At 47.1% G+C, this 16192-nt stretch overlaps 1 protein-coding gene across 1 annotated transcript in view; it reads right to left on the reverse strand.

Moving 5' to 3' along the window:
• SZT2 (seizure threshold 2 homolog (mouse)) overlaps positions 1 to 16142 on the reverse strand; it is a gene marked incomplete at its 3' end in the record, with an annotated part of 35461 nt that extends 19319 nt beyond the window's left edge. Inside the window, exons 1-11 of the mRNA XM_008949407.1 lie at positions 16010 to 16142; positions 15665 to 15838; positions 15161 to 15331; positions 13213 to 13344; positions 11023 to 11173; positions 10453 to 10559; positions 10059 to 10269; positions 8812 to 8982; positions 2600 to 2831; positions 1805 to 1934; positions 395 to 537 (exon numbers count right to left, since the gene is read on the reverse strand). Of these exons, the coding sequence (XP_008947655.1) occupies positions 395 to 537; positions 1805 to 1934; positions 2600 to 2831; positions 8812 to 8982; positions 10059 to 10269; positions 10453 to 10559; positions 11023 to 11173; positions 13213 to 13344; positions 15161 to 15331; positions 15665 to 15838; positions 16010 to 16105 (1718 nt within the window). The remainder of the gene's footprint in view (positions 1 to 394; positions 538 to 1804; positions 1935 to 2599; positions 2832 to 8811; positions 8983 to 10058; positions 10270 to 10452; positions 10560 to 11022; positions 11174 to 13212; positions 13345 to 15160; positions 15332 to 15664; positions 15839 to 16009) is intronic.
• Between the last annotated feature and the right edge of the window lie 50 nt (positions 16143 to 16192).

A 16192-nucleotide genomic window follows, 5' to 3' on the forward strand; every position in this document is an offset into this window, starting at 1 on the left:
CTGCCTCCTTCCATGCAGTATCTGGCTGTTATTCACCTACCTCTGCAACTAGGAACAGCCTCAGGAAGGCAGTGCTTTTGGGGAAGATGCTTTCCAGCAGCAAACAAAAACGTGTGGGGTAGCTCCAACTCAATGGTCCACCCTCCCTCCAGTCAGAAAATCCAAACTCAAGTGGGACTTCAGAAACAATTTATGCTCCTGAGAACAGCCCCTCTCTTGACAAAGATGACTTCCCAACCCACAGTCCCTCTCAGATAAATAAGCCTTCACTAGCCACCAGGTCCCAGGTTCCCTTAGTCATAGGGATGCAACTGCAACTAGACTGAACTGGGTGCCCTGCCGTCCCAGGCTGGCCCATGCTGCGCACGTGAGCTCAGCCCAGCCAGTTACATACGTGTCATGCTCCAGAAGGAGGACTATACGATGCATGTGCAGCCATCTCTGCCAAAAGTTGGCATCCATAGAAAGGATAGGCTTCCAGTAGGAGGCAAACTGGGAATGGCTTGAGTCAGACCCACTGTGCTGCAGGGATAGTACCTGGGAAAATGACAGAATATTCCTAAGGAAACTCTCTAGTTCCCCTCAGAGAGAGCATGAATTTCTCTAGCAGCTGAGGTGTGTAGGCCTATAAGGCCACGTCCCAGGCTTTTGGTAACTACATCTCAGCAGAGTAACTAACTGCATTCACATTGAAACAGGTAGTACAATATAAGCAAAAATAAAATAGGTTCCTAAAATGTCAAGTTAATTAGGAATTTAAGCACTTAGCATCAAGCAAATGAAGCATGGCAAAGACAGCCTATGGAATGGCACGCTTTCTGCTCGAGGAGGGATATATGGCTTGTGTCAGCACCGCAGTTAAACACGGAGATAACTGGTCTGAGGGTGCTCACGCAAATACGGCACCAGCAACGGGTGGCACTGGGCAACTCTAACATGTCTGCATGGTAAGACTGTGATTTCACCAACTACAGCAACTATGCTGACACAGAAATCAAGAGGTGGTTAGCCATAAGATGGGATGCTCTAGATATACTGTGGGATACATCACCCTGCGTAGTCCAAATTTACTTAGGCAAGCCTAAAGCAGTAAAGGGCTTAAGCAATAAAATTAAAGGCATAGTCTTCTTAAATTAAAGCTCCCCCAGCTTTTGTATCTGCTAGTCATCTTCTACCAATGCCAAGGACATTGCTATCAGGGAACAGATGATATACCAGCACTTCTGCCCAGTGAGCTTCAGTGAGTTTCAATTTTGCAGTGGAAAGGATTAGCTCATATTTTGTTTGCTTTCTGCTGTGCAGATGACAAGTATCTCTCTTGCACCTTCCACAAGAGTGCTCAGAGCAATGAGCCTACTGAACAACAACTATTCAGCACGTCCTGTATCACCTGACAGCACTGAGCTACATCACCAGGGAACAGGACTGTCAGCAGCAACTCCAAACGTATGAGGTATCCACTGAAAATGCATGGCAAAAATAAGTGTGTCAGCCTCCCCATCAATCTAACACATCACATCACTACAGGAGAAGGCTTCACAACACACTCAGGAGACTTGCTGTGAGGCTTAGAGATGTAGCTGCAGCAATAAACACAGGGTGATGTCTCAGGGGGGAAGAAGTATGGAATGGGATGTTCACAGGCACTGCATGTGAACTAAGCAGGACAAAGAGCAAGAGATGAAGCCTGAGAGTTACAGAAGAATCTGGAGTGCCTGTTGGGACTCGGCAGCCCCTGGTGCAAGACAGAACAGACAAGGGGGACAACCTATCCCACATTAAGTGTAAGAGAGAGGGAACGTACTGGAGTGGTGGAACCTGGGGGGATGTAGAAGAGGGGTACCCCATTCTTGGTGCTCTCAGGAATAGTGAAGTGTTCTGGGACTGTGTCAAACGATTGCAGATGAACTAACATCTGATCTGTCTGGTTGATGCTGAAAGAGAAGAGGCAGTTAGGAACAAAAGCCCACTCTTGCCCCCTTGCTGCCCCAGTCAGCCCAGTGCCTGCACACACAGTGCTCAGTCCCTGTGTACTGGGAGCCCACTACACCCACAGAGCTTTCCAGGCCAACGCTGGCATTCAACACCTGATTGAAAAGAGCATGTAAGGGAGTTAAAGGGTAACATCAATACACAAGGAGGATGATCAGAGTGGGGAATGAAGTGCTAGAAGAGGAATTTGTTGACTGGGAGTAATGGTCACCCTGGCTAGGAAATGGTTACAACCCACAGATCCTTCAGGCCTAGAGACATGGGGAACTGCTCTCGGTATGATCATGCAGCACAGGTGCAAGGCTAGCTGTAAGAACACACCACCTCCATGGGATGGCAGTCAAAGTCAAGGTCTGCATCACAGGATCAGGACTTGGGGGCAGCAGTACCTTCACCACGAAGCAATCTTACAGACCAGGTGAGAGGCCACTTAAGAGTCTTTTCCTTGGCTAGAAGGCAAGCTTATTGCCAGTCATGCCTCTTCCTCAGAATACATTCCTTTGGCACCTTGGGGGCGTAACGGCCACCTGCATAACCCCAGCACGCCAAGGAAGGAATTTCTTGGTTATGTTGGACACTGGGAACTGCTGGGGATGGTCCAGCTCACCTCTGCAAGGTGTTCCAAAAGCGACGGATGACTGTAGTGCGGTACAGACTGGTGATAGGCTTCCTCATGGTGCAACTGATGTCATGCAAGATGTCATAGCTTCCCTCCATCGTCACCTCCACCCATGTGCTGCGCTTTGATGGGTCCAGGGGCCAGGGTGTCACAGCTAAGTACTCTATCCTCATGTTATGCTTCCAAAGCAGCACTAGTTTCACCTCCAGCTGAGACCCACCTGCACAGGAGCAGAGGAATAAGTTCAAGTACTTGTTTGGTACACCTCCAAGCTTTATCTCTGACGAGGGACTCCGAGTACTGTGAGACCGATTGCTATGAAGGGCACAAAGTAATCTAACAACTGTTTGCTTTAGCTGTAGTCATACGCTCTCCTCCTCAGCAGAGGGAGGCTTTGCTTACACAGCAGCATTTGATGAACAGTTCTTTAAATGTACATGCAGTATCTACACTAGAAAGGCAACTGAAACTCGGAGGAGGTGCTGACATTTGCAGTGGACTCTCTTCTCCACAGCCTCATCTTGTTTCCAACAAAACTGTTGCTTTGCAGAGATAAGCAGGGCTTTTCAGCTATTAAGTTTTCTCATCTACACTTTGAAGAGTTGCAGAAACATGGGCATTTGGACATGATGGGTGCAGATCATAAACAACCTGGAAGGTGAGGGCCAATTTTTGAATTTAACTTCACGTTTTAATTGCACAGACAGCATTTCATGCAATTAAGAACGTCAAGCATCAAAAGCTTCTCACCACATCTACTTTCTTCTCCTCCAAAAGTTAAGAAGTACATTCTTCAAACTGCACATTTGAGGGTATGAATACTGAGTATGGACTGAAAGCAGTCCTGAGAAAGACTTGGGGGGGCTGGCTGATGAAGACCCGAGCATGACCCAGCACTATGCGAGTGCAGCCCAGGAAGCCCATCATATCCTGGGCTGCATTGCAAGCAGCGTGGCCTGCAGGCTGAGGGAGGTGATTCTCCCCTCTACTCCACTCTTGTGAGATGTCACCGGGAGTACTGCATCCAGCTCTGGAGCGCCCAACACAAGACAGACACAGACCTGTTGGAAAGGGTACAGAGGAGGGCCACAAAGAGGATCAAAGGTCTGGAGCACCTCTACTACAGGGACAGGCTGAGAGGGTTGGGGTTGTTCAGCCTGGGGAAGAGAGTTTATTGAGGCCTTCGGGTATCTGAAGGGGACCTACAAGAAAGCTGGGGAGTGACTTTTTACTAGGGCTTGTAGTGATAGGATGAGGGGTAAAGGATTCAAACTGAAGAGGGTAGATTTAAATTAGAAAGTAGGAAGTTCTTCACTATGAGGGTGGTAAGGCACTGGAACAGGCTGCCCAGGGAAGCTGTGGATGCTCCATCACTGGGTGTTCCAGGACAGACTGAATGCGGCTCTGGCCAACCTGATATAGTGGGAGGTGCCCCTGCCCATTGCAGAGGGCTTGGAACTAGATGGTGTCTAAGGCCCCTTCCAACCCAACCCATTCATTGATTTTTAACTTTTTCTTTAAGCGGACCACTGCATCTCTAGCAAGATTAACACAAACACCTGACAGCAGGCCTCACTGAGCCAGAAGAACAGAAAACTGTCACACTCCTGCTGACCGTGCACATGTATTTGTACTGAAACAACCAGGGAAACACATGACCTTCTGTAACAGTGCCACGCTGCTGTTTCAACTGCTCAATCATCTATTCTGAGGTCCAGCCTGCTCTACAGTTTGCCAAACTTGCAGCATTTGTGAGATAAGTGATTGGATGTGCTGGAAACCATCCGAACAGGTCATCAGCCTGGATCCCACGTTTCCTGCAGAGTTGCATTTGCTGCTGTCACAGGCACATCATGCCACCCCCTGCACAGGCTGATTACACTCCATTTGAAAGCCATCTTGCCTCCTGCTCCCACGGTCCCTGCTGGGAGGCTCCCTCAGAGTACTCTTCCCCCACCAATGTTTAGAAGACAGCTTCCAGATCACATGCCAAAATCACGCTTCGTTGTTCTTTTGATTAAATTATTTTTGTTCTGAGAAGCTTCGTTTCCATAACATTGACAAGGAGTGTGCTCTAGGGGAAGAAATCCTTATCCGGTTTCAGCTGTTACTGTGCAGGTCAAACCAAGCTGTGGTCATCTGCCTACAACAAGAATATCCATTCCCCTTAACAATCCCAGACCTTCCTGCATCTCCAGAGTTCATCTTTCCTGAACAAAGATGATCATAAGTGTATCCTATATTTCAGCTACAATCTGAGGGACTACTAGGATTTTACTCAGGGTCACTAATATTTTCTACAATGGGTGCTCTGATTTACCATAAATGCATTTGCCAGAGTTGCAACACCTGCTGTTTTCATATGAAGATTGTCTAGCTCATCAGAAAGGCTAATCAAGAATTAATAAATTTATCTCCATTTCATACTGTCACCTCACTCTTGCTGCTTTAGTGCTCATTCATTGATTTCTGCACAATATTTTGGTTCCCATAACAAAGTCTTCCTGCTTCATCAACAGCAAACATGATAAGTAAATTCCCATATTTTTTGCCTAGGTCATTAATGAAAATATTTCCTACTTCCACCTGTGTTCCCATTAGTCATCCTGGCTTCACTCCTACAATCTAACACAAGGAAAACTAAAAACACGAGCAAAATATTTGCTTAGTTTGAAGTCATACCTAGATGAATGTTTAGCTTGTTCTTACTGCAAAGGAATCTATTTCTGGTTCTTGACTTTATGGCAAACAAGTTTTTGCTGCTTTGATTTCTTTCATAAAGTCTAGCTCTGGTTTTTAGAAAATCCACTTTGTATTCCCAATTCCTGACACTGAGAACAGCTACTCTCACTGGCCAGCTCATGCCTGGCCATTTTGGTGCTGGATTGATTCACAGGGGAAGAGGGGGTTTTGAAAAATGTCCTCCAGGCTCTCCTCAAAGCACAGCAACACAAAATGGTCAGTGAAAATTTTTCTTTTTGTTACAGAGGGCAATCCCCTGTCATGGCTCCGGAAATAGGAGAGGAGCCACTACATGCCATGGCCTCAAGGCTTCTCATGCACAGCTTCTCTCCCTTCCATACCTTCCAAGTCTTCCCCCTTTCACAAGCACTTTTGCATTCTCAACTAACCATAGTAGCCTTCTAAACGGCTAAATACCTAAATTCAAATAGTGAGGGTAACTGGAACACTCACAAACAACCTCTCCGGGCAACTCTGAGCACAAAGCTAGCTATTTATTCTATTTTGCCTTTGGCAAAGCAAAGCAGAAAAGCAAGTGTCAAAGTCCACAACTGCACTCTCTCCTCAGGCTTCACAGCCAGCTGGCTCCTTAACAGCTTTTAGTTTGCAAGTTTTGGCAAGAGCTTGTGGCAGTCCAGGTTAATTAACTGTTCTTTGTTACACGCTTCTCTACAGAATGGCCCGCAGAGCCCTGATTAGCCAAGCATCTCCTTAGTCTCCTTAGCAGAGGCAGTGCTGAATGTCTAAATGTCCCAATCTGATAATTCTATTTTAAGAGGCTAGTTCAACAATTTTTCTGATCCCAGCCAGCAACTCCCCAGAGCATTCAGCCTTTCCAAAATACAAGTAACATTACCGGCTACTATGCTGAAAGCTGACATAGAAAGGCACACTGTATTTTTGATAGCTCAGATATTTAATTTTAAAATTCTTTCTAGAAGAACTTCATCAAAATACACAGAAAGTATTTCTGTTTCAGGGAGCCCCTGGGCTGCAAAGGGCTACAGAGTCCTCAATGGGAAGAAAAAGGGAAAGGGGAAAGGAGGCATCATGTACATTTACGCTACGTTCTTACTCCTCCCTGTGCACCTGCCCACAGCTATACACCACAGAAGGTAACCGACCCAGTGCAGCTGCTCTTCGGCTCTCTACTCTTGTGAAAAATGGAAGACCAGCCATTTAGTATTCCAAGGGCTAAAAGGCAGCAGGAAGATACCTAGGGGAAAGTGCAAGGAGCATGGTGAATATATGGTGATATTTCTGATACATTCCTCCGGAGTCCAGGAATTTGCTGCTTTACAATGCCCTGAGCCAGAGCCACAGCTACACCTTTGTGCAACAACATACAACATGAAATCGTCTGATTGCTTTTTGAATGATTCACACCTGCTACCTCTTCCAGAATTTCTCTACAGGACTTCACAGTCACCTAAGTGCACTTCACCATTGCTGCCAGATTAAAGAAAGGCTCCTCCCCCTGTGTTGCCCAAGCTCTAAGTGAGCTGCTGCATAGGAGGATAAAAGACACAATACTGAGCACAGCTGGGAGAGGAACTGATTTATCAAACTGTTTCACAGATAACCCTAGACAAGGAGAGCGCAACAGACCCAATCTGCCCAGATTTAAGGGAAGTATCACATGCCACACCTACACAACATGAGTGAAAACAATCTGCAGACACTACTAGAAGATGTGTCTCAATGGGAAACCTTAGCAGATTCTTAACTTTAATAGAGAACTCCCGAAACAAGAAATCAGGGATATTCCTGGAAGACCAGCTTTAGAAATGATCCCACCCAACAGGACTGTTAGCAACCTGCCCAAAAATGCTGGTTTAGATCCATTCAGTCTGTAAGAAGCATCTAGTCAAAAGAACCACGATTCCCAGTCATCTCACAGCAACAGTGAGCTGAACTGAGCCAGATGAACTTAAGAGTACTACTATGGGAAGAATGCAAACATTTAGGGACTACTAAACAAACAAACCAACCCCAATAAAAGACCCCTAAGGACTCATCAGCCAGAAGCAAAGGTGTGTGAAAGATGCAGGGATTTCTGTGCTACCAGTGCAATCATGGAGAAAGTTCCCATGATCCCTGGTCTATCAGATATGGTATTGAACTTCAGAAGCAGTGAGGCATTAGCATTGCTGAACAAGGCACCAATATTTCAAAAATCTTATCAACTGTTTCAAGACAAAACTGTGAAAAGTGAACAACTGAGGGGAAAAAAAAGTACTATTAAGATGAATAAAGAGGACAGAAAGCCTGCCCTTACAGAAGGAAGCTGAAACACTGTCTGTCAAAAGCGTGGTTACAAGGAGAAAGGCAGTGCTCTTAAATACGTTTGCGCAATGCCAGAGAAGAAGGATAAACTTAATTAAGGATAATAAAATCATACAGGTCTAATTTGGTCTGAGTCAGTTTAGAAAGGACGCTAGAGAGAGCGATGAAGCTCTGAGACAACCTTCCAAGCAGAGCAGTGGTATAAGAGATTTACACAGTTTTAAGGCAGACCACAGTAAACTCATCATATGGCAAGTTTGTAATTATATCACAGACTCTGATTTTCTGATATAAACCATATTCTCTGTACCAATATCCAAAAAGAGTAGTGAAGACACAGGATCATTATGCATGGTACACGTTTACACTGTGTTTTAAGAATTCCATCCTCCAGGCTTTCTGCCGGTCATTGCAACAGTCAAGAATAATTCCTTCTCTTGCTAGCAATTCCTTTATTTGCACTTGGATTTTTTCATCTTCCCTTGAGTTAAAGCACTACCACTAATCACAGCTGGAGATGGAACATTAGGTACAGTTTACTGGCAGACCTTGGGATTCTCAGATGCCTCAAGGCTCCTAGTGCTCCTCTGCAGCTAGTTCTTACACTCCGGGTGCCATAACCTCTTAGCAAGTCAGATTACAGAACAGGACCACTGGATGGTTTCATGTCCTTCTAGTGCTGGTCACAGTCCTGACTAATATGACATTTTCACTTACTAAGATCCTTTTTTCCCCCAGTTTTTTCCTTTGGAAGACTGAAGTTTGGAGGCATTAAATGAGTTGTACCAAAAAGCTCAACTTTGTGTTAGTATTTTGGAGCGCATCTAGCAAAGGATTAGAAAGGGCTGAAAGAAGGAGGAATATAGAGGAAATGCCAGAAAACTCAGCAAAACCCCAAGTTGTGGTACTACTCTCCCTGCAATTGTGGGGATTCATTTCCAAGATAGAGAGGGTCACAGTCTGTCTGTCCCTCCATGGGCACTTGGAGCCACAGAGGATAAGCCTAGCAAGTGCACAACTGCACAGTTCTTGACAGTCAGAGTTTGGAGAAAATGGCTCCTTCCTCCACAATACCAGCCACCCTGCTGAGATGGCAGACCCTGAACTTTCCTGTAACCAGTTGAGAACGTAGGCGTATGAGAGCTTCCAGCCCCCAGTGCCCCCCTAGTCACCTTTAGTGATGTTGACCTCCCGGATGCTGTAACCCTCGCGCAGCCGGACCGAGACAACGCTCACGAGGTCAGCATGCACCTCCTTCTCCGTGTGCTTCTTCCTCCTCATCGCCAGAGCAGGGTTGCTGCTTGCGGACACCAGGTGCTCATTGAACAGTCTGTGCTGGGACACTGCAAACGGCAGAGATGGGGTGAGGGAGGGAGGGAGCAACTCCCCTGCTCCTCATTTACAGCAACAGCCCTCCCAAGGGGCTTTACAGAAGGTAGCAGGAACACTCACTGGCCTGAAGAACAGTACATCCTTCAGGCACCACTTACACCCACTCCTGAGTCTGCAAAGCAGCAAACAGGTCTGTTAGCATGGCCAAGAGGCCTAGCAGACTGACAGGGTGGGGTGCCAGGTCCTGCTTTGTCTGGGACAGCCTTTGTGACAAGGCACGTGTTGGAGTTACACATTTACCTAGGCAGGCAGAAAACCCACAGCTGTTGCGACAGTCACACAGCAAGCTTTTGGGCTTGACCCCTTCCCTGGAAAACCATGGATTCCCAGCTGCCTTCTAAAAGGTACCATGACATGGAAGCGTTTAGTTTAGGCCATTAACACCTCAGCTTCTTAAGACTGAACATTCCCAAGTCCCAGGTGAGCTGTGTTCAAACTTGTCACTGTATGTTGCTTCTGCTGCCAAGTTACAGAAACGCAGATGACACCAGCGTATCTCCAGGACATGAAAGGGTGTTTCCATGTTTTGCTGGTAACTAATCTCTCCTGGCATATTTGCAGTCACTAACATTAAAAAAATATGAAAAAACAAAAGAGAGGCATTTGGGATGGTTCTCAGGGGTCTAGTTTTTCAATCCAAATTGCCATCTGCAAGGCCAGTTAGGACAAGCCCTTCAGAATATTCTCATCTGCCAACTAGCCAGTGTGCAGGGAAGATCTGACAATAGCTTCTCAGCCCTTCTGGATTTCAACACAGCTGGCCTAACTGCAGCTTGCTGAGTGAAGTCCATAGAAAGAGGAATGGTATAAAATGGGTCATTAGTTTTCCCCAATCCACCCAAATCCTGGAACCGCAAAAGGAGTCACAGATGAGGCTGCATGGCCCAACAGTGCCCAGAGCCTACAGTAAGCATGACCCAGAGGGGACAGGGGAGAGTATCAGCATAATCAAGCCTAGGGGAGTCACTCCAGAGAGAGGTGCAGTAAGACATCCATCTGCTGGAAAGAGGGCATGCATGTTCCTCACCGCAGTAGTATTCTGGATTCAGGGACTCCCCAGTACGCAGAAAGGAGTACAGCAGAAATGCCTTGTGATACACATTCAGATCCAGGCTCAGGGGATCCAGCTCAGGGCACGTGGAGAGGTAAGCACCAAAAGTGGCCATGGCAATGAATTTCATAAGTTCCACATTGGGAACGTGGCCAAAGCTGCAATCGTATGAGTAGACACCGCCCACCTACAAGATGAATAAAGTAGGTATCTGAGAGAGTACAGCAGTGCTGAGGACAAGGCACAGGACCAGTAAAGGCCCCAAACAGGCAGAGAAGTCCCTTCATCCCCTCTGGAGGTGAATGCCATGGAGAGTAACCCACCTTTCTCCCTCAGCAGCCCCCATGCTCCCTGCTAGCAGTGGACATACCTGTACAAAGGAGCAGGCCACGGTGCCACTGCGGAGCTGGTTGAGTAAAGTCTCGCACACAGCCACATCAGGGACACTAGTCACACCATCCGTAATTATTATTATACCTGTGAACAAGGCAATATCTTAGTGCACTTTCCATCTCAGCCAGCTACCACTCTCCCACTGCATCCACCAGAGATAAAATTCAGGCAGGACAAAAGCAGAAAGGAAAACCTTGAGGTTGGTTTAGAGCTTCCAAAGAGTTCAGGAGCAGGTAGACTTCCTGACTAGACACAGCGAAACACTCGGGCAGGACACAGCTCTGCACATCCTGGGTTGTCCTGAGCAGTAATCACAGTTGTGCCTCCTCACAAACTCCCCAGCGCTGACATAGGGCACATGGTGCTGTGTTCCTCTCCCCATAGCCCATGAGCGAGCCACAGAGCGCAGGGCAAACGCTGCTGCCGAAATTTCATCCCTACCAAAAGGGTCCACGCACCAGCGGTTATAAAACCTTATCCTAGGGCAGAAGGAGTAGAACCCTTCACAAACAACCGGGCAAACCTTAACCGCGGGGAGGAGGCCAACCTGCACTGGAGTTGGAGGGCAGGAGCTGCAGCGCCAGGATCCCCTGCCGCACCATGCTGATGAGGCCGACGTCGGCCGTGACAACAGACACACTGGGCTTCCTCCCAGAGGACTCCTGCACATCACCAGGGCTCTCGGGTGACAGATCCACCTGGAAAAGTAAAAAAACCCCAACAAAACACAAGGCCCCATGGGGCAGACTTCAGTCTAGCTCTAGTTCTGACTCTCCCAAACAGCTTTCAGCTGTGTAGCCCCACAGTACCACAGCCCTGGAGCACTTCAGCAGATTCCACTTCTAGCCTTAACTACCAGGTGCTCTCTAAGCCCTGGTCTGGGCCCCTTACAACAGCAGGGCAAGGCTGCTTGAGGGTGGAGGAAGGGGACAACAGGCTCAGAGCTTTATAATAAGCTGATTTTTCACAGAAGGGGAAAGATGAGATGCTTTGGGGTCACTGAAGCTCCTCTGCAGAGCAACACAGTTTCCAATTAAAGAGGTGGTGAATACCTCCTTTTTGCCTTGTCATTTAGTAGAAGCTGCAGCTATTCAGCACCTCCTCAAGTAAAGCCCAGAAACACTGGAGAGGCCAAGACACCTATGTCTCCCTTATGAAGCACTGCAGCAACAGATGGGGTAAGAAGCTCCTAAGGACAAAGTCTAGTGCACATATATTTAACTCTTTTCAAACAGGGCTCGTTATGCAGTGCTGATACAAGCAAATGCAGACAGGCCTCTCCCGCATCTTCCATGAAAAACAGCCCCCAGGCAAAGCCTGAAATTTGTATAATTACACTGAGGAGGAACCTAGTGCATTCATAGTCCACTCATCTCCAGAAGGCTCTGGCAGTTCAAACCTGTAATAAACTATTGCTTCATTTTTACTGCTAATACAGAGAACAGGCGAGTCCCTCCCTTGCCAAGCTACACATGGTTTGAGCTGAGAAAAAAACAATCAGAACTAAACAAACTTTTTTCTGTACAAATGGGAGTAGTCTGTAGCTGTGAGGGGAAAAAAAACCTATCCATCACTTTAATTTGCCAGATGCCTTAAATTCAGACGCTTGTTGACAATGATAGAGCTAATGCAACTTCAAAAGTAAAAAAAAGTTTCAGTCCCTGCCCTTCTCCCGGAGCCTCTCACCTCCACCCCACAGCCTGTGGCAGGACTCGCCAGTGCCTCTGGCCTCTGAACGCGTCTCCTTCCCCCATTTGCATGGAAGAAGTTAGAGAGTAGTTTGCCATGAGGGAAACACTGCAGCAAACAGGAATGCATACAGAACACTGCAAAAACACCAGCTGGACACACCGGTAAAGATATTTACTTCCTGCAATCTTCCTTCCGTTCCAGGACTGACAGCCTTAGCATTCAAAGATACAAGCTTCAGCTGGGATATGAGATTTGAAGCACTTCAGGTGTGCAACTATAACAGATCACCAGTAGTCTCTGGCTCATATGATTTTGAATTTATTTTTTTTGACCAAACTCTAATAACTAATGCTAAACAAGGGCTAAATAACCTCAGTCAGGCCAATAATGCCTTTGACTGCAAGAAGGGTGCCCACAGATACAATTGTGACTGTCAAGTGTCTTCATTTCCAGGATCACAAGACATGATCTTGATGAAAATTCCTTAGACATTCTGAACCTCTACAGAATCTCACTTTTCATTTCATCCTAGTGCTACCATTAATTTGCTGATACCTGTATCTGTCGCTACTAAACAGCACCTGCCACAGATTTCCAGGAATATAAGCAACTGCACTGTCTGTTTATTCAGTTTCATGGTCAGTTTTAATGGTAACAAGGAAGTATTTTCATTCAAGACATGTAACAAGGACCAAAGACATATTCACAGCTATTTATAGATAAATGGTATGGGCATAATCACCTCTCCCACCATCTTCTTCTGAGAGAAAGCACATCTTACATTTTGTCCCATGATGTAGAAGAGGTCAGGCTGCTTTACTGCACAGTAATCTTGGGGAAGCTAACCCTTCTCATCAGTCCTTCGAAACACTTACTGGTTCTGCTTCCCTCAGTGTTCATGTCTCCTTACTGGCTCCCACAAAGTCACCATAGAAACTCCTTAGCCCCTCCTTCTCCAGCCTGATACCACTGCTCCTCTTGCCATGACACCCCAGAGTGCAAAACTCAAGGAGCCAAGAGACTCCAGCCACCTCTGCCCCCTTACCTGTGGTTTGGGTTCATACTGTTGCTGGAGCATCTCTGCCACCTTGTTCTCAAAGGCACACAGCTGTGTGTAAACTTGGTGCAGGAAGGCCTCTCGCTTTGTTTCGTCCAGCTGGCAGCCCTGGAATAGCACCTGGCCCAAGGACATAACAGTCATCAAGTTCAGGTTTTACCAGCCCCCAAAATGGTACACAGTCCTGCACAGTGAGATTGAGGAACATCCCTGAGAAAGTACAGGTACAACACAGGCCTCTTCTTCTGTCCTGCTCAGGGCTAACTGCCTGTCAGCACCAGTGTCCCGTGGCATCTGCGCTGCACTCTGCAGCAGATGCTCACACCACTCTTTGGGAAATCTTTCTTGGGCAAGAAATTTCTACTTCATCTGCCTTCTTCCAGGAAAAGCTGCTGTCAAGAGAAAGCGATGTGGGATTCTTGTTAGAAGCCACTGGTCTGATGTTTCTAGGGAAGGCCAGTTTGCTCCAATCTAACTCACCTACAGACTGATCCAACTATCTTCCAGTAAGTGGATGGATAAAGGAATGGCAAATTGAAAAAAAGAAAAGAAAAAATTAGACTGGACATTACAAAAGGAGCTGAGTGATATGACTATGAGCCTGCCACCACATAGCTTCCCCAGGCTGACAGGCATGACACTTGTTTATAGAAGCCACCATTATACAGGCCATCTCTGTCCACAACCAGCAGGCAAAGAAGATACAACATACAGACAAAGAACTCAAGAGATGGGTGGGATGCTGCATGTTATCTACATTCCCTCATCCTCAGAAGGGCAAGACCTCATAGTGGCATAGAAAAAGTCAATGATTACAATATAGACAAGCCTTCCTAGATGAGTGCTACACATACGTGCCTTTTCCTCCACAAAAGAAACATAAAGCTTATCCAGTTGTACCCAGAGGTGACAGTTCCTGGCATCATACAATAAACAGAAAAACATAGCAACTTCAGAGTGCTCAATTTAGTGCAAATAAGTGAGATACTGAGGGAAAGCACAATGGGGTCTGCAGGACAAGACAATGTCCAAAAACATCATGTGCAGCTGGAGAAGTTCCTGCTACGCTTACTTTGGTAGGGTCTAAGAAAGGACCAGAGTGAGGCCCAGGCTCTTTAGGCACTACACAGTCCATTAAAAGCTCCAGCTTTTGGTGAAGCCTTGGGCAGAGAGAGAGAGGGAACAAGCAGACTAACAGGCTCCTGTTACCACCCACTTTCCCTAGCATCAGCAAAGGGATGATTTGATGATACCCTCAAAAATGTGAAAAAAACATGAGAATAACATGAAAATACTGCGAGATGGAAGGGATCAAGGAGAAACTTCAAAAACCACACTGGCACTATAAACCAGACTTCAATTTATTAAACAGACATGCTGTGACTCAAGGAAAATCTCACTGGTAATCTCAATACCAAGGAGAGCTGCTCCCTCAAGCAAGGAGAAACATTTCCATACCAGTGCAAAAACAGAACAAGGTTTGTAGGAAGAGACAATTACCTTTCAGTAAGCCACTGCTACATAGTTGGACACAAAAGGGCACAGAAAAAGCGCGTCTCTTCTTGAATATTTCAAGCTCATTACAACAGGCCAAGAAAAATTAGTCAACAAATTAAAAACAACAACAACAAGAAGCACACATTTGACCTGAAGGAAACAATCCCTGTGGCCCAGCTCTGACATGGTGCCTGTGGGTGGCATTCCCTGCTGAGCCCTGCTCCCCCACAAGAAACCTTTGCTTCTTGCCCAGAAAGGAGAAGTTGCTCTCAGACACTTCCCCACCAATCAAGGCTGCATGCTTTAATGAGACATCTGCAGCATCACAGATAACAGACCCCAGCTACCACATGCCCCCACCTTCCTCTGTGTTCACAGGAAGCCCAAAGAGCGAGCTGCTCATGTGCTGAGCCATGCCAAGGGAGAGGCTGAACTTTACCTGATGGGACTGCAGGCCAATGATGGAGGAATACGCCTGGATGGTGACAAAGATCTCTGGCTGGTAGATAATGTCTGAACCAGGGATACGGAAGGGTCTTAACAATCCCACCAAGCATCGGGAAAGGGCATGGAACACTTCATCAAAAATTATCTCCCCTGTTGAGTCATCCTACAGAAACAGAAAAAGCGAACAGCTTTTTCATCCTATAGGACTTTCAAACTCAATGCTGGTTCTCCCCCAAGCCAAAAACAAACACCCTTCTGCAGCTGGATTAAAATGAGAGCTCCCCGTAAATGAAAGTCACACATCAAGCATTCAACAGAGAAACAGGATCTGCCATTAAGCTGCCTAGCTAGGAACACTGTGTGCCTCCCTCCTGCGAAAAGCAAGACTTCTGCAAAACTTAAGACTAACACAAAGAGGAATATGCCTTCTCAGCAAATAGAGATGGGTCCAGCCCTTTAACGCAGAACACCCCAAAGAGGCAGTTTCTGCACTTACCACAATCCCTGTGGAAGGGCTCAGGTCAAGTTCAATAACAAATCGGTACTGGCGGGCCAGGAAGGTGACCCGTGTGGAGGGCACGAGGAGATAGGGCCTGGGCTGGACAGGCTCGTCTGGCTGCCACCCATTAGGCAGGATGCTGAGAACATCAAGTTCATTTTCTGACTTTACCTACAATAACAAGTGAACAGCGTGTGAGAGAACGTCAAGCCAAGCCAACGGAGGGATCAGGGAAAGGACCCAGGTTAAAACCTTCTGTAGGGTGCAGCTGCTCACGAGCAGCACAGAGCCAGCTTGTCACACCGCCGCGGTGACACTGCCCGGGCCTGGGCACCAACTCACCAGCTCCGGCTCGGGCACAGCCCAGATGACCTGGTGGAGGCGGCTGAGGACCCAGGCGAGGCGCACGTTGCGGGAGATGCGATAGTCTTTCTTCATCAGGAGGAAGACGTGCCCTGCCTCCTCCACCTGCGGCGAGAGCACAGCGGCCCGGGTCAGCTCGGCGGGCAGCCCAGGCGGCCACTT

Source organism: Merops nubicus, unplaced genomic scaffold (genome assembly GCF_000691845.1).
Source record: "Merops nubicus isolate BGI_N331 unplaced genomic scaffold, ASM69184v1 scaffold26510, whole genome shotgun sequence".
NCBI lineage: Eukaryota > Metazoa > Chordata > Aves > Coraciiformes > Meropidae > Merops > Merops nubicus.